Below are 25,259 nucleotides of genomic sequence, written 5' to 3'. Positions count from 1 at the left end.
CCTAGGCTATTCTGCCTTTAAGTTATCAATCAATGGTACTTATTAGAGTTATTTATAATCATCTTTTAAATAGTTTGATTATGTAAATATAAGCGAAAATAGTAAGACTAGAAAAGGACAGTTTTGCTTCCTTTCACAAGTTGCTTTTGAGTCTCTTACACGTCTCAAACGACCTTTCTTTTCTGACTCTCTAGCAATCATAGTCATAACTACCTTCTAGTACTGGTGTATCGACTTTGGTTCTAACAGTTTGCCACTTTCCTTTTACTTGAAAACCAAACAAAACCATTCACAATAGTAACTCTATTATGGCCATACCTTACCAAACGCTGAGCTCTCTTGCTTCTGACACAGTCCACACCTCAAATTCTTCATTTTCAGAAACAAAGAACATGATGTGTTAGAAATAGTAACTAGTCGGTTTGCTAGAACTTTGCTCACAATTATTTGCTTTTAGAAATTAATTAGTCTATTCAGCGATTTAACACAGACTGGAAATGAGAAGAACGAGCAAAAATGGTAAATTGTGTAAAACTTGGCTCATAGGAAGCAGCTACCAATTCGGAAAGTATCTAAATTTTATGCATTGATTGTCTAAAAGATATTTGTACTCCCAGTTCATTATAAAGTAACTATCATATCACCAAAAGGAAAACTGCAAGTAACGTTATTTCATAATAAGTATAATTAGTAACATAAAAAGGGTAGTTATCGTGTTATAATAGGTCCAAATATACCGATAGTTTAAAGTTCTGTATAACATCAACATATATAAGTTAAATCCTAAAATAAAGACTGATAAGTTTCTAAAATAAACATTAATTGTTAACTTAGTAAAACGGTAAGTAAATATTATTTATGTATATAACTTAAATAGAATGAAAAGTACAGTGATTCACCAACCAATTCCCCTTATCCTTAGTAGTCAGAATTAAACCTTTGAAAAAATAAAAAAGGAGAAAAGCAACTAGAAAAGCAAGAAGGAAGATTTATCCTAACTTCTCCATCATAACACACTTTGCAAAATCAACGGAATTACACGGCCGTCACAATTCAATATTGTATACTACTAATTAATTACACATCCACTTCACAATAACAAATTTGTCGTTTCCTTTATAACCAAGCATCTTCACCCATATCTCACAATTCAATATGTCTTTCTTCTCTTCCTTCTTTCTACTTGTTTCCTTTCTCTTCTCCTCTCCGTGTCTTTCTACTAGAACATCACCATTTTTTTCTTCTAAGCCTACAAACCCCACAAATAATCATAAAATTCGAAGTTATACATGGCATGAATTTGGGAAATTTGTGGATGCCACTAGAGGCAACAACATCAATGGGATTTCTGAGCTCAAGAAATATTTTCATCGATTCGGGTACTTGAAGATGGACAACTTGAATTTTACTGATTTATTTGATGATCACTTGGAGCATGCCTTGATTAAATATCAAGAAAAGTTAGGTCTTTCAGTCACTGGAAAACTTGATGAAAATACAGTTTCTCAGATTATTTCACCTAGGTGCGGCGTATCCGATTCTGCCCCTAAATTCATGCATGCAAAGAGACATTACGCATTTTTCTCCGGCCGGCCGAGATGGTCACGAAGTATACCGATAACTTTAACGTACGCATTCTCGCCGGAGAATGTGATAACTTCTTTGAGCAAGTCGGAGATAAAGGATGCTTTTCGACGTGCTTTTAGCCATTGGGCCTCGGTAAGATGAGTTTATCTTCTATGCACATTGTAAATAATTTAATTACTTAATAATGTTATTTATCAATAGGTAATACCAGTTACTTTCTTGGAAAGCAAAGACTACGGATTTGCAGATATCAAAATAGGGTTTTACAAAGGTGATCATGGGGATGGGGAGCCATTTGATGGAGTTCTTGGTGTTTTAGCTCATGCATTTTCGCCGGAAACCGGGAGGTTCCACCTTGATGCGGCGGAGACATGGGCGGTGGACTTTGATAGAAAGAAATCAGATGAGGCTATTGATTTGGAATCAGTAGCTACACATGAAATTGGACATTTGTTAGGGCTGGCTCATACTTCAGTTCAAGAAGCAGTGATGTTCCCTAGTTTAAGACCAAGAGAAAAGAAGGTCGATTTGAAAATAGATGATATTAAGGGAATTCAAGCTCTTTACGGTTCAAATCCTAATTTTAACGATCAAGCTCGTTCAGAATCAGATACTTCTATAAGCAATGGAGTTGCTTTGAGCAAGAGACCATTTACATGGTCTAATTTTATTTTGTTCTTGATCTTGTCGATAGCTATGTAAATGTGTGCACAAAATAGGTTTAGTTTCTATATACAGAAGTCTTTGGGTTATTGTCATGAAAAGAATTGACTCTTGACCTAACTTATTTCTCTCCTTTTTTCTCCCTAGTGCATAATATTGATGTGCATTTGTAACAGAATTTGCAGTAGAGAAATCATAGTATTCAAATAGGTAAGGGCTATAATAGTTTTGTTATATATATATGTGCAACTACTGCTCTCCTGCATTAAACTTTGACCAACTTTGCCTGTTGCCCCTTGCGTGCCAACTTGTTGGTAGATCAACTAGTTCGCTCCTTAATTTGATAGAATTCAAGAGAATCTAAAATTTGATGGAACTAAAATTGATAGAGGAAATTAATTTCAGAATATTGGTAAATTATAACCATGATGATGTTGGATATATTCACAGCTCTTCTTTTAAGTTTATATTTTCATTTGTGACATACAAACACTTACATATTAAGGGAACAAAAATCTTAACTTCCAATCATTCCTTTTTCTGGTTTAACTCACAAATCTTTAACATTCCAAAACTTTTTTTTTTTTAAATGTATTTCATTTTCAAACACAACTTTAACTTAATTGCTACAGACTCATGTTTAACTAATACATACGCATAATAGGTTGACCAAAAAAAAAGCTTAAATTTCAGTTACTCTTTTTTTCAACTTTGACTCAAGTATTATCTAAATCCCTACAAATGTTCTACCACCACCCTTTTCCAGAAAGGAGCAACAAAAGAATCTAAAACAAAGGACACAAAGTTTTACGATGTACTTTTACAAGTCTATGTTCATGAAACATAAGACTATTTATATCGAATCAAAAAATGTGATTCCAACTTTTGCTTTCTACTGCTTGCCTCCTCCTCCTTGTTTCAACTGTTCCCTTTTGTCTAACTGCTTAAAGAAAGATTGGGAGGGTCGTAGCACATAAGATTGGAAGGGCCAGCTTTGTAAAATCGGGGTATTTGGACAAATGGCCTATTTTCAGGCTACTCTTTAAATTCTGCTCCCCTGCTAGCCTAGTGGTCTAAATCTGTTTGCAAAATTATTTTATTCAACTGCTTTTAAGGGTGAAATTTAGCCCTCTAAACGAACATATGACAAAATTCAAAGAGCAGCCTAAAGAAGTTCATACGATGCAAATAACCCAAACTTATCTATTGACTTTACTAGCCGACATGAGGCTTCATACGTAATGGACCAATATCCAATGAAAAAGAGAATTGGCATGTAAGATACAAATCCATCCGCCGAAAATTTTATTTTGTGCCTTACACAATTAATATTAATTGTGTGAGACATCTTTTTTATCTAATAATTTTATGAACACAAAAGAGTAAAATTTAGGTCCGTAAGTTTATGAGATAAAAAAATATCTCACGCAACTAATGTCAGTTGTATGAGGCACACTATAACACTTATCTACGCCTCCCCTCCCTCTCTTTCTCCATGCATCTCTTCTTCTATCTCTCCTCTCTTTCACTCCTACAGTTTAATTTTTTTTGGTATTAAGACATAGCAATCACTTGTAAATATTAATGAAAATTTGAACTTATTTTACATTCCTTATCCTGTAGCATGTCTAATTTTTTTTTTATGCAGAAGAATATGGAAAAAGAACGACTCTGGAAAAAAGAAGATTGTGTACGGGTAAAATCGGAGATAAAGTTACCCTAATTTTCCGATGAAGAAACGAGAAGACAACGTGCACGTGGTTTGACACAGTCTCGGGTAAAGCCGACGGCTCCCACAGATCAGAGCTCGGGGGACGAATGACGCGCCAAGAGTCGGACATGGCCAAACATTGGAAGAAACGAGCTCGAGCAATATAAAGAATCGAGGCTAAAGGGAAGACAGTTGGAGAGAACAAACGAGGGGCCGAAATATCTGCATCAATAGGATATTACGGCACGAATCTCGCCCCTTATCAACTGCAGATCATGATTTACTAGAAGAGAAAGATTTTTACCTTATTGTTCTAGGACTGAATCTCCCCTACTATATAAAGGGGAGAACCTTTTCATTTTTAAGACCACTATTGGCACGCATATCAAAGCAATAAAGTTTATTATATCTTCTAGCTATTGTTCAAAGTGTTCTTCAGCTATTCATTTCACTAGCTGCAACCGAGCTCAGCTCGAGGGCTCGATCGGAACTGGTCTCGGTGTTCAAACTAAGCAAGGCTTAATTTTTTTTTTATCACGTTTGGTTTGATCGTTCTGTTTCCATTTAAGTTAATTATTTGTTGTTCTTAGATCATTCGTCTTAAATTAAATCACGTATCCTTTAAACCACGTACATATTAACTTATTACTCATTTTAAGGGTAAACAGTTTGGCACCCACCGTGGAGCTAAGGATAATAGTGGTGATTTATTACGAACTCTATAACACACCCTATTTTACGCTTGCTATTTGAAGTTTGATTCAGGTCTAGTCAAAATGTCAAATTCTTAGTCTGCTCAGTTTAACGTTGACACCTAGTCAGGCCACTACGGTAAAAATAATAATGTGGTACCAAGCAATGGCCTGCCCCCTGTTGACCCTAATGGTGTTCCAATCGCTGACCCAGCCGACGCCAATACACAAATTCACAAGTTGCTATCGATATCAACCTATCAACTGATCCCAAAAATAGCATTCACGGGGCACCCCGGTCATGGGCTTGAAAAACGCCCGAAGGGGGATGTGATGAACTTAGTTTACGTTTGATTTTTGAAATATTACAAGCTCAGCAAGTGGTAATAGCACAACTGCAGAGTCAAAATCACGCACATAACACGGCCGAATCCGAGCGGGTTGGAGAAGAAGCTCAGAGAGATGAACGGATTGTAACAGAACCGGATGGGTTTGGACCCGGTGAGACTTCCGAGGTGATGAAAATACTCGAAATACTAACAAAATGGGTGGAGTCTGGGAAAAAAAGATAGAGGAAAATGATAAGAAGGTGGGGACATACAATTCAAGGGTCGATCAGATCCCGGGAGCGCCTCTGATATTGAAAGGACCTGATTCCAAAAAGTTCATTCAGAAACCTTTTCCCCCGAGTGCGGCACTGAAGCCAAATCTGAAAAGGTTCCAAATGTCTGATATCCCCAAGTATAATGGGACCATGGATCCAAACGAGCATGTAACCTTCTACACATGTGCAATGAAAGGAAATGACCTCGAAGACAACGAGATCGAGTCGGTGTTGCTGAAGAAATTTGGGAAAACCTTATCTAAAAGAGCGATGATATGGTACTTTAACTTACCTCCAAATTCTATTGATTTGTTTGCTATGCTTGCAGATGCCTTTTTTAAAGCCCATGCCAGCGCTATCAAGGTATAGACGAGAAAATCAGACCTTTTGAAATTCAAGCAAAGGACAACAAAATTCTTAGGGAGTTCGTGTCGAGGTTCCAGATGGAATGGATGGACCTGCGCCCGGTTGCAGATGATTGGGTCGTTCAGGCATTTACTCAAGGACTCAAACCCCGAAGTTCAATTTCTCCTCAACAATTAAAGGAAAACTTGGTAGAGTACCCTGCGGTTACTTGGGCCGATGTTGGAAACATGTACTAGTCAAAGATTAGAGTCGAGGACGACCAGCCGAAGCCACTCCAAGATCTATACCAGCAATAAAGCTCTAATAGAAGGGGAAACGGACCCAGTCTCCACCCGACTAGCAATGAGAGGAGAAGAGACCAAGGTCCTATTAATCGAGGTTTGGTGAGTAGAAATGATATCGACAGATCACGCGGGGCAAGAGAAGCCTCGAGTCTATCAGAATATAACTGTAACGTGGACGTAGCGAGTATAGTGTTGGCCATCGATTGCATCAAGGAGACCAAATGGCCATGGCCACTCCAGTCCGATCCCACATAGAGGGATCACAACTTGATATTTTAATATCACGGTACTCATGGTCATAGGACCAAGGATTGTCGACAGTTAAGGGAAGAAGTAGCTCGTCTATTCAACAATGGGCATTTTCAGGAATTCCTAATTGAGCGAGCCAAAAATCATTTAAAAAAAAGGGACGCCAACAAACAAATTGAGTAGCAAGAACCTCAACATGTGATCAACATGATCATCGAGGGAGTAGATGTCCCACAAGGGACAATGATAAAACGCACCAAAGTTTCTATCACAAGGGTAAAATGCACTCGAGACTATGCTCCAGAGGAGTCCATCTCATTCAGTGACGAAGATACCGAGGGAATCATTCAACCTCACTATGATGCATGGGTAATATCCGTACTTATTAATAAATCTCGAGTTAAGCGCGTGTTAATTGAACCAGGTAGCTTGATCAACATCATTCGATGGAGAGTCGTGGAACAACTAGAATTATTGGCGCAAATCGTACCAGCAGTTCGAATATTGAACGGGTTCTACATGGCATGTGAGTAACAAAGGGTGAAATCTACCAGTCAACACAGCCGGGACCACCCAGAAAACAAAATTCTATGTAATTGAGGGGGGCGTGAGATACAACGCCTTGTTCGTGAGATCATGGGTCCACAATATGAGAGCGGTGCCTTCGACCTTGCATTAGACATTGAAGTTTCCAATCTCAAGCGGAATCAAAATGGTCTACGTGGAAAACCTGGCCGCAAAGGAGATGTTCGATGTCGAGGAAGTGATCCCGGTCCCTATGATCACGACATCAAAAAGTATAGGGCTGGTCGAAGAGAAAGGCACCAAATAGCAATCACAAATCCAGACCTCGACCGGGCCGGAGAAATGGGAGGAACACTCAACGAATAAAAAAGATGACGTTGGGGTCTCGAGATCCTTCATAGCACCAGATGATACCAATGCCTCCAAGTCGACGATTAAGGATTTGGAACATGTCATATTGATCGAGTATCTACTGGACAGAAAGGTATACCAAGGCACAAGGTTAACCTCCAAGCTCTGGAAAAAACTCATTGATTACCTTAAAGCTAATGCCGATTGTTTTTCCTGGTCCCACTTAGATATGATAGGGATCCCGTCAGAGGTAAAACTCACAAATTGAGCTTGGATCTGAAATTCCACCAGGTCAAACAGAAAAGGAGGCTGCAGTCTAAAATCAAGTACACATTCATCAAAGATGAGGTATCTAAACTCTTGAAAATAGGTTCCATTCAGGAAGTTAAATACCCGGATTGTCTAGCTAACGTAGTGGTCATACCTAAAAAAGCAAACAAGCTTAGAATATGTGTATATTATAAGGACTTGAACAAGGCATGCCCGAAGGATTCATTTCCTTTGCCTAACATCGATCGAATGATCGATGCAGTGGCTGGGCACGAGATGATGAGTTTTCTCAATGCCTATTCTAGGTACAACCTAGTACGGATGGACCGGCGTGACCAAGAAAATAATTCTTTTATAACTAAATTCGGCACCTATTGTTATAACGTGATGCCATTCAGATTATAAAATGCCGGTGCAACATATCAACGCCTTGTTAACCGAATGTTTGAGGAACAAATAAGAAAATTGATTGAGGTTTATATTTATGATATGTTAGTTAAGTCCTTGTGAGCAGAGGACCATTTGAAACATTTGTAGGAAACCTTCGACATATTGAGGCAATACAACATGAAACTGAACCTAGAGAATTGTGCCTTCGGAGTCATCTCAGGCAAGTTCATTTGGTTTTTTGGTGTCTAACCGGGGAATAGAGATCAACCTGGATAAGATAAAAGCCATTGAAGATACATCATAGTTGACAGTCAAGGCGGTACAGAGACTGACCGGTCAGATAGCCGCATTGGGACGATTTATTTCAAGGCCATCGGATAAAAGTCACAAGTTTTTCTCATTATTAAAGAAGAAGAACGACTTCTCTTGGACCCCGTAATGTCAACAGGCTTTAGAGGAACTCAAAAAATACTTATCAAGTCCTCCTTTTCTGCACACCTCGAAGGCAAACCAATAGTTATACCTTTACTTGATAGTCTCCGAGGTAGCAGAAAGTGGTGTCCTGGTCTGGGAAGAAGAAAGTACGCAATTTCCTATCTATTATGTTAGTATAACCCTAGGTGATGCTGAAACGAGGTATCCACACTTAGAGAAATTAGCACTTGCCTTATTAAGCGCATCTAGGAAACTAAAAACCATACATTCAATGTCACCCTATATGTGTTATGACCTCGTATCCGCTAAGGAATGATATACATAAACCCGAGCTCTCGGTCGACTAGCAAAATGGGCTGTAGAAGTTAGCGGTTACGATATTGAGTACAAACACCAAACTGCTATAAAGTCTTAGTTTTGGCAGGCTTTATGGCGAACTTCACACCAGCCTTGATCTCCGAGGTCATGAATTATTGCTTACCTCGGGGACTAGCTCGAAGGTCTGGACCCTATTCACGGACGGTGCTTCTAATGCGAAAGGGACCGGGTTGGGAATCGTATTAAAACCACTCACAGGTAATGCAATAAGTCAGTCTATTAGAATTGTGAGATTGACTAACAATGAAGCCGAATATGAGGCTATGATTGTAGGTCTAGAACTGGCTAAGAGCTTGAGGGATGAGGTGATTCAAGCCAAGTGCGATTCCCTCCTCGTTGTTAACCAAGTCAATGGGACGTTTGAAGTAAAAGAAGACAGGCTGTGGAGATACTTGGATACATTGCAAGTGACATTACATCAGTTCAATGAATGGATACTACAACATTTACCCCGAGATTAAAATAACGAGGCCTATGCGTTGGCTAATCTAAGGTCGTCAGTCAACTCTAATGAATTCAATTTTGGAGCGGAGATGCAATTGATGAACTCGGTGATAGAGGAAGGTCACAACGAGGTAAGCTCACTAAGCTTGACTTGGGATTGAGAAACAAATACAAAGACTACCTTCAAAAAGGGAAATTGCAATTGGATCCCAAAGAACCAAGGGCCCTACGAACTAAGGCTGCCAGATTTAGCTTGCTTGGAGGAAAATTATACCAAATATCATTCCTCGGACCATTGGCGAGGTTCTTCAGTCCCGGGGAGACCGACTATGTCATGAGGGAAGTCCATGAGGGTACTTGCGAAAACCATTCAGGAGTGGAATCATTGGTTCAAAAATTGATCAGGGCTGATTATTACTGGAACGAGATGGAAAAAGATGTGAGGACTTTGTTCAAAAGTGTAAAGAATGTCAAAGGAACGCCCTGATAATCTACCAAACGGGGGAGATGCTTCACCAGGTCCTTTCCCCTTGGCCGTTCATGAAATGGGAATGGACATCGTGGGTCCTCTGCCATGGGCACCCGCAAAAGCCTAGTACATCTTACTTATGACCGATTAATTCTCCAAGTGGGTTGAAGCACAGGTGTTCGAGAATGTTAGGGAAAAGGAGGTCATCGACTTCATCTGGGATCATATAATATGCTAGTTCGGATACCGACTGAGATCATGTGTGACAACGAGAGACAGTTCATCGGCACAAGGTCAATAAGTTATTCGAAGACCACAAAATCAAAAAGATCCTATCAACCCATTACCACCCGAGTGCAAACGGTCAAGCAGATTCAACAAACAAAACTATATTGCAGAACCTGATGAAGAGATTGACCGACTCAAAACAAAAGTGGAAAGTAATTTTTCCCGAGGTCTTATGGGCATATCGAACAACATCAAATCGAGTACTAGGGAAACACCGTTCTATCTAGTATTTAGAGCAGAAGCTTTGATTCGGTAGAGGTAGGGGAATCGAGCTTAAGGTTGCAATATTCTATGGAGATATCAAACAACGAGGCAATGGCTGCAAGCTTAAATTTAGTACACGAAAGGCGAGAAACCGCCCTATTCCGGTTAGCGGCTCAAAAGCAACGAATGGGTAGATATTACTATCGAAGGGCAAATATCTGACACTTCCAAGTCAGGGAATTGGTATGGAGGAAAGTTATACTGCATACCAAGAACCCGAATGACGGGAAACTAGGTTCGAACTGGAGGGGCTATACAGAGTCATCGGTATAATCGGTAAACGGTCATACTAGCTTGAGTCTGAAAATGGTGTACAACTACCCAACAATTGAAATGTGGCACACTTAAAGCGGTACTACTACTGAGGTATAAACCCAATTTTCTTTGTGGTTTATTACGCTTCGAACTAACCCGTGCAAGTACCCATTCGAAGTCATATCTAAGGATTAAGTTGGAAAGCACGTGTTGCACTCTTTTCCCCTTGGACCAATTTTTTCCCGAAGTGTGGTTTACGATAAGGTTTTTAACGAGGCAAGAGTAAGCGTGCTACACTAGTTTTGAAGACCGATATAAGACCGGGGACTGTGGATCATTCGTATCAGATAAGTAGTATCCCATCTCTCAAAATTCAGTCTCGAATACTAGAGGGCCATCACACCCTGAGTCAAGAACCGAAGTCCTAAGTTCGGAAATTTAGAAGGCATTCCTATTCGATATTGAAAGCCAAGTCTTGAATATTAGGAATAATTGTAAGGGTCAAACGATTCGTGCCCGCATAGATCATTCTCTCCATGGCATATAGCTTTTGTACCTTCAATTATTTATAATACATTCAAAGTAATAAAAGAAATTTGCCTTCTATGTTTCATCGGTTCCCGTTTGCACAATCATATTGCCATTAAGTTACTTAGAACAAATACTGGGTTCAAAACTCTCTAAGCCTACGGGCCAGCTCGAACCGGGGATTGCTACTTGATAGTAAGATTCGAAATTCGGGCTACTAAACCCCGAAGGCACCGAGCCTACAAGACAGGGTCCAAACACAAAAGGCCACGACCAACTTAAGTGACGAAGCCTTTAGAGCTTCCCTCACAACATATAAATGGCTCGGAGACGTCTGAGTTCGTGCATAAAAAAGTAAGGTCCTTACACATTTTTAATCCATGAAAGATTACTTCAGACCCGGTCAAGTTACTTAGTCTCGAATTACGGCCGTGAAAAGAGCCACCTTCAGAAAGGATAGTTGTGTCCGGTTAAATCCCTTGAGTGTTTTAGTAAAGACTCCATTTATGTCGACTCCTCCGAATTCAAAGCAACTCAAAGTTATTATTTAATCCAGGCCTCAATGGCCTATTATGAAGTCCAAACCACAAGTTGTAAGTCTTAAACATAAGCAAGTACAGAAAAGTAAGGGACACAATGTGTAGCCAAAGAGAATATACATATATATATATATATATATATATATATATATATATATATATATACACACACACACACCAAAAGGCATTTATAGAAGCACTATGAAACTGTCACGACCTAAGTTCTCCCTCCATGAACTGTCGTGACGGCACCTAGTCTCTACGACTAGGTAAGCCTAACACTTTGCGGAAATGAAATAAAAGCATGAACATTAACTACTAACAGTAACAAATATCTAATAAGCAACCAAATGCCACTCGGCATATACAATTATCACCTCTGAAATGTACCAAACAATTTCCAAAACCCGAAATACCGTAAGTCACAAGCTACTAAGAAGTCTTAACTGTTCTATACATCATTTCTACAGAAAGAAGGAAAAATGAACATAGGGGAATAGAGGGGGACTCCGAGAATCTGCAGGCGCGGGCAGATGTACCTTGAAGTCTCCAATAAGCAGCGGCGACTGCAACTAGTAATGAGGCTGGTAAGATGAACCTGGATCTACACACGAAAAACATGTGCAGGAAAGGGCATGAGTACACCACAACGGTAACCAATAAGTGCCAAGGATAACCTCAGTCGAGTAGTGACGAGATCAGGTCAGGGACCTACTAGTATACATATAATAAAATATAACAGAATGAAATATTGCAGTTAAATACTGAAATTTAACAAGAAATGTAAGCACAGAAGAACAACAGCTCAGAACACAGAGATAACAATAGGGGATCTCCCAGGATACCGTCTCGTAGTCCCAAACGTAAATGTGCAGCGGGATCTCCCGAAATACCGTTCCGTAGTCCCAAAGTAAATATACAGTAATGGGGGATCTCCTGAAATACAATTCCGTAGTCCCAAAGTAAATATGCAGTACAATGGGATCTCCCAGAATACCATTCCATAGTCCCAAAGTAAATATGCAGCTCAAATAATATAATTTCAACTACAACATGGAAATCCTATGATTTAGACTAAGTACAAGTCAACGTAGAAGCAGAGAATTCACTAAGCATGATGCACAGAGTTCAGATAAGCAATTAAGACACGTAGACTGCTGTTCTAAACTAAAATGGATAATTAAATATGCTAGTGTAGCTCAGTTAAAGGAAAACAAATATTTTACTTAATGAAAATGGAGTTTTTCAATAAATAGCCCGTGTACGCACCGTCATCTCACGTACACGATACTCATATATCAAACAGTACCAAATCCTAAGGGGAGTTCCCCCACACAAGGTTAGGCAAGCAACTTACCTCGAACCAAGCTCAATCAATCAGTCACAATGCTCTTTCCATGAATATCCGACCCCGAATGGCCCAAGTCTAGCCAAAATAATTTACATAACATAAATATAACTACAACGAACTAATCTAGCTAATGAAATCAAAGCTAAAGCAAGAAATTGGAAAATCCCCCAAAAAGCCTCCCCAGGCCCACGTCTCGGAATCGGATAAAAGTCACAAAATATGAAGACCCATTCACTCACTAGTCTAACCATACCAAATTTACTCAAATCTGATACCAAAATCTCGATCAAAATCCCAATATTGGGCCTAAGAACTTTTCCCAAATTTTTCTTAATTTTCCAACTAAAATCCCTAATTAAAAGGTGAAATCAACAATGGATTAATGGGAAACAACCAAAACTGAGTTATGAATCATTACCCAATAACTCCCTATGAAAATCCCTCAAAGAATTGCCAAAATCCGAGCTCTCAAGTCCACAAATGAAGAATGAATTCAAACCCTCGATTTTGCCCTTTTTCTACCAGTTAAATGGCACCTGCGGTCCATTCATCGCACCTGCGGCACTGCACCTACAAAAATTCCGTCGCAGGTGCGGAAATGACTTAAGGGACATGGGACTACTTCTGCAAGATGGTGGACGCACCTGCGCGTGTACACTTGCGAAAACTGGTCCGCTTCTGCGGTCTCCCTTCGCACCTGCGCTCCAGGGTCACATCTGCGGGCATCGCAGATGCGGAATATTATCTCGCACCTGCGATCCCTGAGCTCCTCCATCCAAACCGCTTTTGCGCCTGATCTTCCGCACGTGCGGGTCCGCACCTACGGTTCCCCAACTGCAGATGCAAAAACACCAGCAATCAGAAATCTTCAGCAACAACAGAACTTCAATCTTTGATCCGTCAAGCACCCGAAACACACCCGAGGCCTCCGGGACTTCAACTAAACATGCCAACCAATCCTAAAATACCATACGAACTTAGTTGAGCCCTCAATTCACATCAAACAATGCTAAAATCACAAATCACCCTCCAATTCAAACTTAAAGAACTTGAAACCTCAAATTTCCACAACCGATGCCGAAACCTATCAAAACACGTCCGATTGACCCCAAATTCTGCATACAAGTCATATTCAACACTACGGACCTATTACAACTTCCAGAATTAGATTCCGACCCTGATATCAAAAATTCCTCTACCGGCCCAAAACTCTAAAAATTTGACTTTCACCATTTCAAGCCTAAATGAGTTACGGAACTCCTTTAAGAAGTCGTCTTCACACAGTTCCGATAACGGTCCAAATTCTAAGACTTAAGCTTCGATTTAGGGACTAAGTGTCCCAAAACACTTCAAAAACCAAAATGAAACCTCCCGGCAAGTCACAACAGCAGAAAAAGATACGGGGGAAGCAGTTAATGGGGATCAGGGCTATATCTCTCAAAACGACCGGCCGGGTCGTTACATCCTCCCCCACTTAAAACAATCGTTCGTCCTCGAACGAGCATTGAGACATACCTGAAGTGGTGAAAAGATGAGGATAACGGCTGCGCATATCCTGCTCGGTCTCCCAAGTCGCCTCCTCGACCGGCTGACCCCGCCACTGAACCTTTATTGATGCAATGTTCTTTGACCTCAGCTTTTGAACCTGCTTGTTCAAAATAGACACTAGCTCCTAACATAGATAGATCCTTGTCCAACTGGACTGAGCTGAAATCCAACACATGAGACGGATCGACGTGATACCTCCGGAGCATTGAAACATGAAATACTGGATGGACTCTTGCTAGGCTGGGAGGTAAGGCAAGATCATAAGCAACCTCCACGACTTGCCGCAAGACCTCAAGGGACCAATAAACCTTGGTCTCAGCTTTCCCCTCTTCCCAAGCCTCATAACGCCCATCATAGGCAAAACCTGGAGCAAGACCCGCTCTCCAACCATGAATGCAACATCACGAACCTTCCAGTCCGCATAACTCTTCTGTCTGGACTGGGCTGTGCGAATTCTATCCTGAATCACCTTAACCTTCTCCAAGGCATCCTGAACCAAGTCCGTACCCAATAATCTGGCCTCGCCCGGCTTGAACCAACCCATTGGAGACCGACACGCCTACCATACAGAGCCTCATACGGTGCCATCTGAATGCTGGACTGATAACTGTTATTGTAGGAAAACTCCGCAAGTGGCAAGAACTGATCCCAAGAACCTCCAAACTCTATTACACACGTACGGAGCATATCCTCAAGAATCTGAATAGTGCGCTCGGACTGTCCGTCCGTCTGAGGGTGAAATGTTGTGCTCAACTCCACCCGAGTACCCAACTCCTGTTGTACGACTCTCCAAAACCTTGATGTAAATTGCGTTCCCCGGTCAGAGATGATAGATACCGGCACGCCATTAAGTTAGACAATCTCCCGGATATAAACTCGAGCCAACTGCTCGAAAGAATAGGTAGTCATCATAGAAAGGAAATGAGCTGACTTGGTCAGCCTATCTACAATCACCCAAATTGCATCAATCTTCTGCTGAGTCCATGGGAGTCTAACAATGAAATCCATAGTGATCCGCTTCCATTACCGCTCCGGAATCTCTAACTTCTGAAGCAATCCACCCAGTTGTTGATGCTCATACTTCACCTGCTAGCAATTTAGGCACCGAGCAACATACTCCACTATGTCCTTCTTCATCCTTCTCAACCAGTAATTTTGCCTCAAGTCCTGGTACATCTTCGCGGCACCCGGATGGATGGAGTACCGCAAGCCGTGAGCCTCATAAAGAATCAACTCACGTAAACCATCCACATTAGGCACACATAGCCTGCCCTGCATACTCAATGAACCATCATCTCCAATAGTGACCTCCTTGGCATCACCATGCTAGATCGTGTCTTTAAAGACAAGCAGATGGGGGTCATCATACTGACATTCCTTAAAACGATCATAAAGAGAAGACCGAGAGACCACACAAGCAAATACTCGACGAGGCTCAGAAATATCCAATATCTCACATAATGGCTGGCTAAGGCCTGAACATCCGACTCCATGGGCCTCTCTGCTACTGGTAGATAAGCTAAACTCCCCAAACTCTCTGCCCGACGACTCAAAGCATCGGCCACCACATTGGCCTTCCCCGGGTGGTACAAAATGGTGATATCATAATCCTTAAGCAGCTCTAACCACCTCATGTGACGCAAATTAAGACCCTTATGCCTGAACAGATGCTGCAAACTCCGGTGATCAGTGTAGATCTCACAAGGGACACCGTACAAATAGTGTCTCCAAATCTTCAAGGCATGAACAATAGCTGCGAGCTCAAGGTCGTGGACATGATAGTTCTTCTCATGCACCTTCAGCTGTCTGGACGCGTAGGCAATCACCCTACGGTTCTGCATGAATACCGCACCAAGGCCAACTTGCGACCTATCACAATAAACTGTATAAGACCCCGAACCTGTAGGCAATATCAATACCGGAGCTATAGTCAAAGCTGTCTTGAGCTTTTGGAAGCTCTCATCACACTCTTCCATCCATCTGAACGAAGCACCCTTCTAGGTCAGCCTGGTCATAGGTGCTGCAATAGATGAGATTCCCTCAACAAGTCGACGGTAATAGGCCGCCAAACCAAGAAAGCTCCGGATCTCTGTAGATGAGGACGGTCTGGGCCAACTCTGCACTGCCTCCACCTTCTTCGGATCCACCTTGATCCCTTCACTCGATACTACGTGACCCAAAAATGCCACTGAATCCAACCAGAACTCATATTTGAGAACTTTGCATATAATTTCTTCTCTCTCAAAGTTAGAAGCACATTCCTCAGGTGCTGCTCCTGATCTTCCCGACTTCGGGAGTACACCAGAATGTCGTCAATAAATAAAATGACTAATGTATCAAGATAAGGCCGAAATACATTGTGCATCAAATGCATAAATGCTGCTAGGGCGTTGGTCAGCCCAAATGACATCATAAGGAACTCGTACTCACCATACCGAGTCCTGAAAGCAGTCTTCGGGATATCTGGCTCTCGAATCTTCAGCTGATGATAACATGAACGCAAATCAATCTTGGAAAACACTCGGGCACCCGGTAACTGATTAAACAGGTCATCAATACGAGGAAAAGGATACCGTTTCTTCACTGTAACTTTGTCCAACCGGAGATAATCAATTCGCATATGCATAGAACCATCCTTTTTCTCCACAAACAAGATAGGAGCACCCCAAGGTGACACACTGGGCCTAATGAAGCACTTATCAAGCAATTCCTGAAACTGTTCTTTCAACTCCTTCAACTCAGGAGGGGCCATACGGTAAGGAGGAATAGAGATGGGTTGAGTGTCCGGCAACAAATCAATGCCCAAATTAATATCTCTGTCGGGCGGCATGCCCGGAAGATCAGCTGGAAACACATCAGGAAAATCCCTCACTACTGAGACTGACTCAACTGTAGGGGTATCAATACTAACATATCTCACATAGGCTAGATACGCATCACACCCCTTCTCAACTATTTGTTGATCTTTAAGAAATGAAATAACTCTGCTGGGAGTGTAATCTAAGGTACCCCTCCACTCTAATCGCGGTAAAACTGGCAGAACTAGCGTCACGGTCTTGGTGTGACAATCAAGAATAGCATAATGGAGCGACAACCAGTCCATGGCCAAGATAACATCAAAATCTATCATGCTGAGTAATAATAAATTGGCTCTGGTCTCAAAACCATAAGAGTAATCAAACACGGCAGATAATCGCGATCCACAACAAGAGAATCTCCCACAGGAGAAGACACATAAATAGGGAAACTCAAAGAATCCCGAGATATAACCAAATGCGGGGCAAAATAAGAGGACACATAGGAATAAGTGGAGCCTGGATCGAATAGAACCGATGCATCTCTATGATAGACCGGAACAATACCTGCAATGACAAAATCAGAAGCAATAGCCTCTGTACTAGCAGGAAGGGCATAGTATCTTGCCTGGCCTCCCCCTCTAGGGCGGCCTCTACCTCCCCTACCTCCACCTCGAGCTGGCTGAGCAGGTGGAGTGGCACCTAGTGCTAGAATCATGGACTGAGAACCCTGTAGAGCACGCTGTGGCTGAGAAGTCTATGGAGGTGTACCCTTCCTAAGTCTGGGGCAATCCCTCACCATATGGTGAGTGTCGCCGCACTCAAAACAAGCTCTGGGAGGGCGTGGCTGGCTCAGGACAAGTCTGCTGGACTAACTGCTAGAAGCACCCCGTGTGGGAGGTATGCTAGATACTGGAGGTGCATAATAAGGCTCCTGAGGTCTAGGATGAGCTGCAATATCACTAGCGGCTGGAAGAACTGAATGAACGGGGCAACTCACATAGCCCCTACCATGACGAACTGCAACTTGGGCACGAGCACCAGTATAATGGCCAGACTCTCGAGACCTCTTGGCCTCTCTCTCCTCCCTATCCTGAGCAAGCATTCCCTCCACTCTTCTAGCAATGCTCACCACCTGCTGATACGAGATATCCATCTCTAACTCCCGGGCCATGCTAGTCCTGATGCTGGGAATGAATCCCTCAATAAACCGGCGAACCCTCTCTCGAACTGTAGAAGCCAAGGCCGGTGCATGTCTAGCCAAGTCACCGAAAGGGACTGCATACTCTGAAACAATTATCGCACCCTGGCGCAACTGCTCAAACTCTGCACGCCATGCGTCTCTGAGGCTCTGAGGGACATAGTCTCTCAAAAACATGTCCAAGAACTAAGTCCATGTAAGGGAAGCTGCCTCGGCCAGACTGTCCAACTCATAAGTACGCCACCACTAATATGCTACTCCTCGAAGCTGAAAAGTAGTGAAAGAAACCCCACTCAACTCTACTATGCCCATAGTGCGGAGTATACGGTGACACTCCTCTAGAAATCCCTGAGCATCCTCCGATGCTAGACCACTGAATGTATGAGGGTCATACTTCTTGTATCTCTTGAGTCTCTGCTCCTCCTCCTCTGAGACTGGTACCCTACCCTCAGGCTAAACTGGGGCTACACGTGGTACCTGTATAACCTCTAGAATCTGATCAACCTGAACCCGCTGCTCTAGGGTGTGGGCGGCAGGAGTTTATGCTCCTCCCCCGGCCTGAGATGTGGCTGCAGCAAGGGGAATCAACCCTGCCTGAGCTAGACTGTTGTACGTGCTCATGAACTGTGCAAAGGTCTCCTGAAGAGCTGGTGTAGTAGTAGTAGGCATATCAGGTGCCTCTGCACCGACTGGAGCTGCTGGTGGCTCCTTTGTAGCAACTCGATCGGGTGCTCTAGCTGCACCACGTGTGCAACCTTGACCTCTAACCCGGCCCCGGCCTCGGGCGGCTCTAGCAGAAGGCGCGAGTGCATAGTCATCTCTGGCTGCACGTGTCCTCGCCATAATTCAGAGAATAGAAGACAAAAGTTTAGAATTTTGAAGTCAATAATCTCGCACGACAAGGAATCAAATGAAGTAGAATTTTTCTAACAACTCCATAGCCTCCTGAAGATTAGTATAGATGTCTACATACCGATCCGCGAGACTCTAATAAACCAGCTTGTGAAACACGATTCCTATGAACCTAGAGCTCTGATATCAACTTGTCACGACCCAATTTCTCCCTCCGTGAACCGTTGTGACGGCACCTAGTCTCTACGACTAGGTAAGCTTAACACTTTGCGCAAATAAAATAAAAGCATGAACATTAACTACTAATAGTAACAAATATCTAATAAGAACTCGAATGCCACTCGACATATACAATTATCTCCTCTGAAATCTACCAAACCATTCCCGAAACCCGGAATACCATAAGTCATAAGCTACTAAGAAGTCTTAACTGTTCTATACATCATTTCTACAGAAAGAAGGAAAAATGAACATAGGGGAATAGAGGGGGACTCCGAGGATCTGCGGGCGCGGGCAGATGTACCTTGAAGTCTCCAATAAGCAACAAGGACTACAACTACTGATGAGGCTGGTAAGATGAACCTGGACCTGCACACAAAAAACATGTGCAGGAAAAGGCATGAGTACACCACAACGCTAACCAATAAGTGCCAAGCCTAACCTCGGTCGAGTAGTGACGAGATCAGGTCAGGGCCCTACTTGTATATATATATATATATAATATTGTAGTAAGAGTAAATACTGAAATTTTACAAGAAATTTTAGCATAGAAGAACAACATCTCAGAACACAAAGATAACAACAGGGGATCTCCTAGGATACCGTCCCGTAGTCCCAAACGTAAATGTGCGGAGGGATCTCCCCGAATACCGTTTCGTAGTCCCAAGGTAAATATATAGTGCTGGAAGATCTCACTACTGAAAAATTGGTCTATGGTAACGCATGGAAAACCGTTCCAACAGACAGTTAAACCGTTGCCATAGAGTTATTGAAACTGTTTAGAGCCCGTTCCATCAGGCCGCGTGCCAATAGACCTATAGGAACGGTTCTTGCAACGGTTTGCGTCACCGTTGCTATAGAGCCGTCTATCGCAACGGTTTTCTCTTTCGCTGTTGGAACGATTATTCTTTTCAACTGGAACGGTTAAAAATCGTTACCATATTGTGTATGCAACGATTGATAACCGTTACCATATTGTTAAATGCAACACTTATGTAAGCTATTGCAACGGTTTTAACTACCTATTGGAACAATTTATAGAATATGTGGAACGGTTTATAGGACCTATTGCAACGGTTTACATTATCTAATGAAACGTCATTTGTGTCCTATTGCAACGGTTCTGATAGGCTATTGTAATAGTTTAGTTGAAACAAAAATATAGCTCCTATTATAAATAAATATTTATATATAATAAATTATAATACAGTAAAATATAAATAAATCACAAGATAATACTATTAGTAATCTTAATTATCCAACAAGCTAATAATATCCATAAAGCAAAAGGTTCTACCCCAAGTGCACATGTTTAATACATTTCAAGAGAATAAGTTTCAAAATGTTGATAACAAACAATTCCTAGAACATTCATCTATAGCAATTCAAAATTCATCTTAAGTAAGGTCTAGATTTTCATTGCCTTCATCTTCCATTTCTTGATCTACTCTACCTACAAAAGAGGATAAATAAAGTCATTACCCTTCAACAGAATCCGGTCTAAGAATGCTCATGTACAAAGTGCCAAGGAAAAAGAAAAGAACATGACATTCAAAAGAAGTCAGTCAAGCTAGGCCATGAATCAACTCTAATTGTCTTCACTTTTCATTTTCGTTATATATAACCTTCAATGCCTCTGAACTCCGATTGTTCAAGATTGAAACAAAGGCAAGAAAGTTTGAATATTCTGTAGATAACTGCAGCAACAACTAGCTTAAATATCAAACTGGTTAAGGATAGTATATGAATCCTCAATAGTCACTTTTTTTCTCTAGGACTAGTTTCATATTTTTTGAAATGAGGATTCTTCCTGATATTATGCAAAAGAAAGAACATGAACATACAAAGAGAAAGGAAAAGGCTCATATTTGCATAAAAATCTATCAAAAACAGGGCAACACATGTTATCCCAAAGCCATGATATAAGAACAGGAAAATCTCTTCAATCTAAGGAAATATACAAGATTTATCTTTGAATTTCATCAACTTGATAAGTTGAAATTGTTGCAAATCTCCTATGAGTTTTTTTCAAGGAACATAGGGAGCATAACTTTCTAGACATTATTTTCATTTCAGTATGTAATCTAAGACTATCTTCTCCCTCACGCAACAACTTTGCGAATTAGCACAAACATTAAAAGGTGTTAACAATATCTGAATTTCAAATATAAATTAATATCATACAGAACCTCTTTTAGCACGTTATTTCTCAAGCATTTAACAACAATTTCAAGTTGTTCATCAAGTATATGAGCCTAATGCTCAAATAAATCTTATTAAAATAACCACCACATTCTTGATTATACATAAATGAAATTATTCTATATGTCAATCACGTATCGTAAAAGATATGAATTGATTCATGCCCTAAGTTTTCGAAGAAACAGAAACATCACAAGAATGACCATCAGATGAATCATGAATCATATAAAGAAAGTAATACCAAATCATTATCCGTCTTCTAATTCGCCAACTGAATCAAACAGTGCTTGCCCAAATCAATCTTATTTAGCCAACTGAACCAAACAGTTGTCAATTTTATTTAGTCAAGGCCATTATGTTGATCCCCTATCCAACTGCCCAAACCAAGCTAATTTTCTCTTATTCATTTGATGCAACACTAGAGTCTCCACTTCCTATTTGAACAAGAAATCAAATTTCAATATATTGTACTTCTGATGGCATGTATATTTTAACTATCCCCTTATTCTTTAATTAATATATTTGCTAGAATCAGTTATCTGACATACTTGAAGTCTTGAATATAAGATAACAACTTAAGAAATATGAAACATCATAGACAATATACAAGCTATTAAATGATATTAAATGGCGACAATCGTGATCATAATAAGCTTGGCATATCAAAGCAAGAAATACATGTTCTCTTAAACTTATGAAGGGAATTGATAACTTCTCTTAATATCTGATAAAAGCTCTAGCCTATATTCACTAACATGAGTTGCAGTTTCCTTCAATTGTTTCACGTGGCATATTGCTTCAGCTAGCAGTGCTGCTTTGTCCATCTAAAGTAAAAATTCTAACCTTTAGTTGATCTCTAAGAAAGTAAATCATTTATGACATTGTGTAGTGCTTCACTATCCATTTTATTTGATGGTTCTGTTTGTTATTAGCTAATATAAGCCATATTCCTAGTCATGTAAACTTATCTTTGAACTTCTTCAATAACCATATCTGTTGTTGTATTTTAGCTTCTGAAGTTACATTCTGTCTAAAAAATTATACAAACTGAGTAAAAGAAGTGAAACTTCTACTGTCTTTTCTGATAAGTCCTCATCTTGTTTTAGCTTTACACATCTTGTGTGCAGGAGCCATTGTTGAAAAAGAAGGCAGAGTATGAGAAAATGAACAATAAACAATAATACCTGAACAACATTCAATGCTAAAAAACTTTTCACAAGACATCATTCTCAAACAGAGAAACATGGAACAAAAATATATAATCAGAATGCAATTTACAAACAGGAAAATCTTTTCTTTGGCCAATTGAAAGAAAGTGAAACTTTATTGTTTCCCTTTTTATAATCAATCCTTCACATAAAGTAAAACAAAAAATAAGCGGAGAATAGGTCACAGAACAGAAAGAATGGATGTAATTACCTTGTGGTGATCAGAGTTCCAATATTTAAGAAGATCCTTAAAGTGAAACTCCGGAATATCTACCGGCCTATTTTCCATTCGAATCTCGTCATTCTCATAGGCTTCAAAGTGGTTTTTCTTCAACTTATTCTTATACTTTTTCCAACCAGTACCAATTGATTCAAAAGCCTATATTTTTGTCTCGCCAAGAATGTCATATTTTTTCTACAAATTTAGTACAATTAGGTTAGTGTAAAATATAAAAAATATCATCCACGTTTATTGAACATTGGGAACTTCATACCTTGATATATTTTCACATGTCATCTTTCCAGAAGAGGATGTTGGAGAAGGGTCGGGCCACAACAACCGAACGGAAGCACGAAATTATGCTCACAAGTTTATTTTGAATGAATCGTTTGCCATTATCATTGTCTGAATCTCATGCCTTTAGATAAAATCTGTTTGAATGTTTGTAGATCATGTTTTGGTTCAAGCTGTGAGTTTAATAAGTTATCTTAAATATAAAAATGGACAATGTAGCGTAGCAGAATGATAGAAACATGGTATTGTCAGTTTAAGAATGAATGTTTTCTGTACTATATGCATTATCCTTTTGAGAAGAACAGACGTGTATTTAAAATTTTTGATTCAGAGAATATCCTAATCAAATAACAGTAAAAGTACCTTCAAATTAAGGGTAGTCTTTGAATAAGAAGGAAGGAAAAATCAGTTTAAGATATCCAATCTAATAGAAAGGAAAATATTAAAGAGGAAATTGATTTAGGAAATAATACAGGTGATGTACTTTGCTTAGTTCAACAAAGACAAATAAATCAAACAAGGACATATCCAACAAAAATTAATATCAAAACTCATCAACTAAACCCACGTAAAGTACAATTTCAAGGACACAAACATGAAAACAGTATTTATTCAGTAACATATAAATTAATTGAATATACATTACATTAAAATCATTAGGAGAGTACTCAAGATCACAACTTTACAAGCATTAGAAAAACAAAGAAAAGAACATCAAAGAAACAGTGTTTTTGATAAGATACACCGAGAGTGATCATACAAGAGTAGCATAGTACCGGGTACAGGTAGGTAACATTAACTTTTAACAAGCTAATGCTAAAAGTTAACTATACCGCGCCATCCCTGTTCACAACTAATCAAGGAAAACAAACAGTCTAACTAATAAAATGGACGTTACAACTGCAACCAAATTTATTCTTTCTAATAAAGTTCAAACCATAAATTTGGTGTATCAATTTACACATTTATACTCATAGTATGTTCTTTATCATCTTGACTTCTAATTCAATTAAAATGTATCCAGCGACTGAGCCTCCATATAATTAAATATTCCGCGCTAAAATTTTCTTCGTTCTTTTTTCATTTAAAAGTGAATACCCACATTAAACTTCCACAAACACAACCATCAAACTATTAGAAAAAACAAGATTATTCTTAAATCATAGACATCGAGATAGATATGCAACAAAAGAAGCCTCGTAACACACAAATTATACACGAAGGTTTGATAACTAGAAAAATTAATAAATAAAAAAACACCCAAGTTCCAGTTATTTTCAAGTCTGAGTAAATGCTGTTTTCATGCTTGTGTCATATGGATTTGAATCTCCATTCAATCACAGTAGATCGCTCAATTACTCCCAAAAATAGAAGTAAAAATTAATTAATCGAGTAAAGGAACATTAAAACTGAAATCTTCATTCAAAAACACAACTAGTGAATTTGGTTATCCTAAATTTATATTAAAAAGAGTTTAAGAAAACTTACGATGATTTATCCCAGAGCTATCAGTTGCAATTTCTTCCTCGCTAATGGAATTTGAAAGTTATGACTTGAGAAATTGCAAAAGGAATAAAAAGGAGAGCATGGAAAGTAAATTAGAAAATTCGCGAGAATCGAGCAAAAACCTAGAATTAGGGCTCTGTGAGAACAATAAGTGGTAGTCGAGCTTAATCGAGAAAAAACCCTAGAATTTTGGGACTATTTGGAAATATGGAGCTTGGATTAATTGAAGGAGGTGGCTATTTCTGGTGGAGGAGATAAAGTTTATGGGTGAAGGAAAAAGAAATTGGTGCTAACGGAGGTTGACGGCGGGATGGTGGCAGAGACGACGGAGGTTGACGGAGGTTCTATGAGTTGAGCTTCAATTTCGTAGAGATAAAAATCTGGGTATGCACAAAGGGAAATAGGGTAGGGAAATTCTCTTAGGAGTACAAATGGGTATTGCATTAAAAATATTAATTAAGAAAAAAATAATTTAAGAAACAAGGTTCCAGTGCGGGTTTTAAGAAAATTGAGGGGGCAAAATTTTAGGAGGAGAAATAACAAACCGTTCTGGTTGAATTTTTTTCAAGAT

At 40.0% G+C, this 25,259-nt stretch overlaps 1 protein-coding gene across 1 annotated transcript; it reads left to right on the top strand.

Moving 5' to 3' along the window:
• The first annotated feature begins 1,132 nt into the window (after positions 1-1,132).
• Positions 1,133-2,339, top strand: LOC109211881 (metalloendoproteinase 1-MMP-like). Its single transcript, XM_019375477.1, has 2 exons — positions 1,133-1,719; positions 1,789-2,339. The coding sequence occupies exons 1-2, from the start codon at positions 1,156-1,158 to the stop codon at positions 2,287-2,289; spliced, it is 1,065 nt and encodes a 354-aa protein (XP_019231022.1). The 5' UTR covers positions 1,133-1,155; the 3' UTR covers positions 2,290-2,339.
• The last annotated feature ends 22,920 nt before the right edge of the window (positions 2,340-25,259 follow it).

The sequence above is a fragment of the Nicotiana attenuata genome, unplaced genomic scaffold (genome assembly GCF_001879085.1).
Source record: "Nicotiana attenuata strain UT unplaced genomic scaffold, NIATTr2, whole genome shotgun sequence".
NCBI lineage: Eukaryota > Viridiplantae > Streptophyta > Magnoliopsida > Solanales > Solanaceae > Nicotiana > Nicotiana attenuata.
Note: the sequence above shows the minus strand (reverse complement) of the source record. Positions and strands in the feature narration are given on the sequence as shown.

Coding starts and splice junctions, on each gene's coding strand:
- LOC109211881 (XM_019375477.1), top strand. CDS start 1,156: ATGTCTTTCTTCTCTTCCTTCTTTCTACTTGTTTCCTTTCTCTTCTCC. Junction 1,720..1,788: donor CTTTTAGCCATTGGGCCTCG/GTAAGATGAGTT, acceptor ATTTATCAATAG/GTAATACCAGTTACTTTCTT.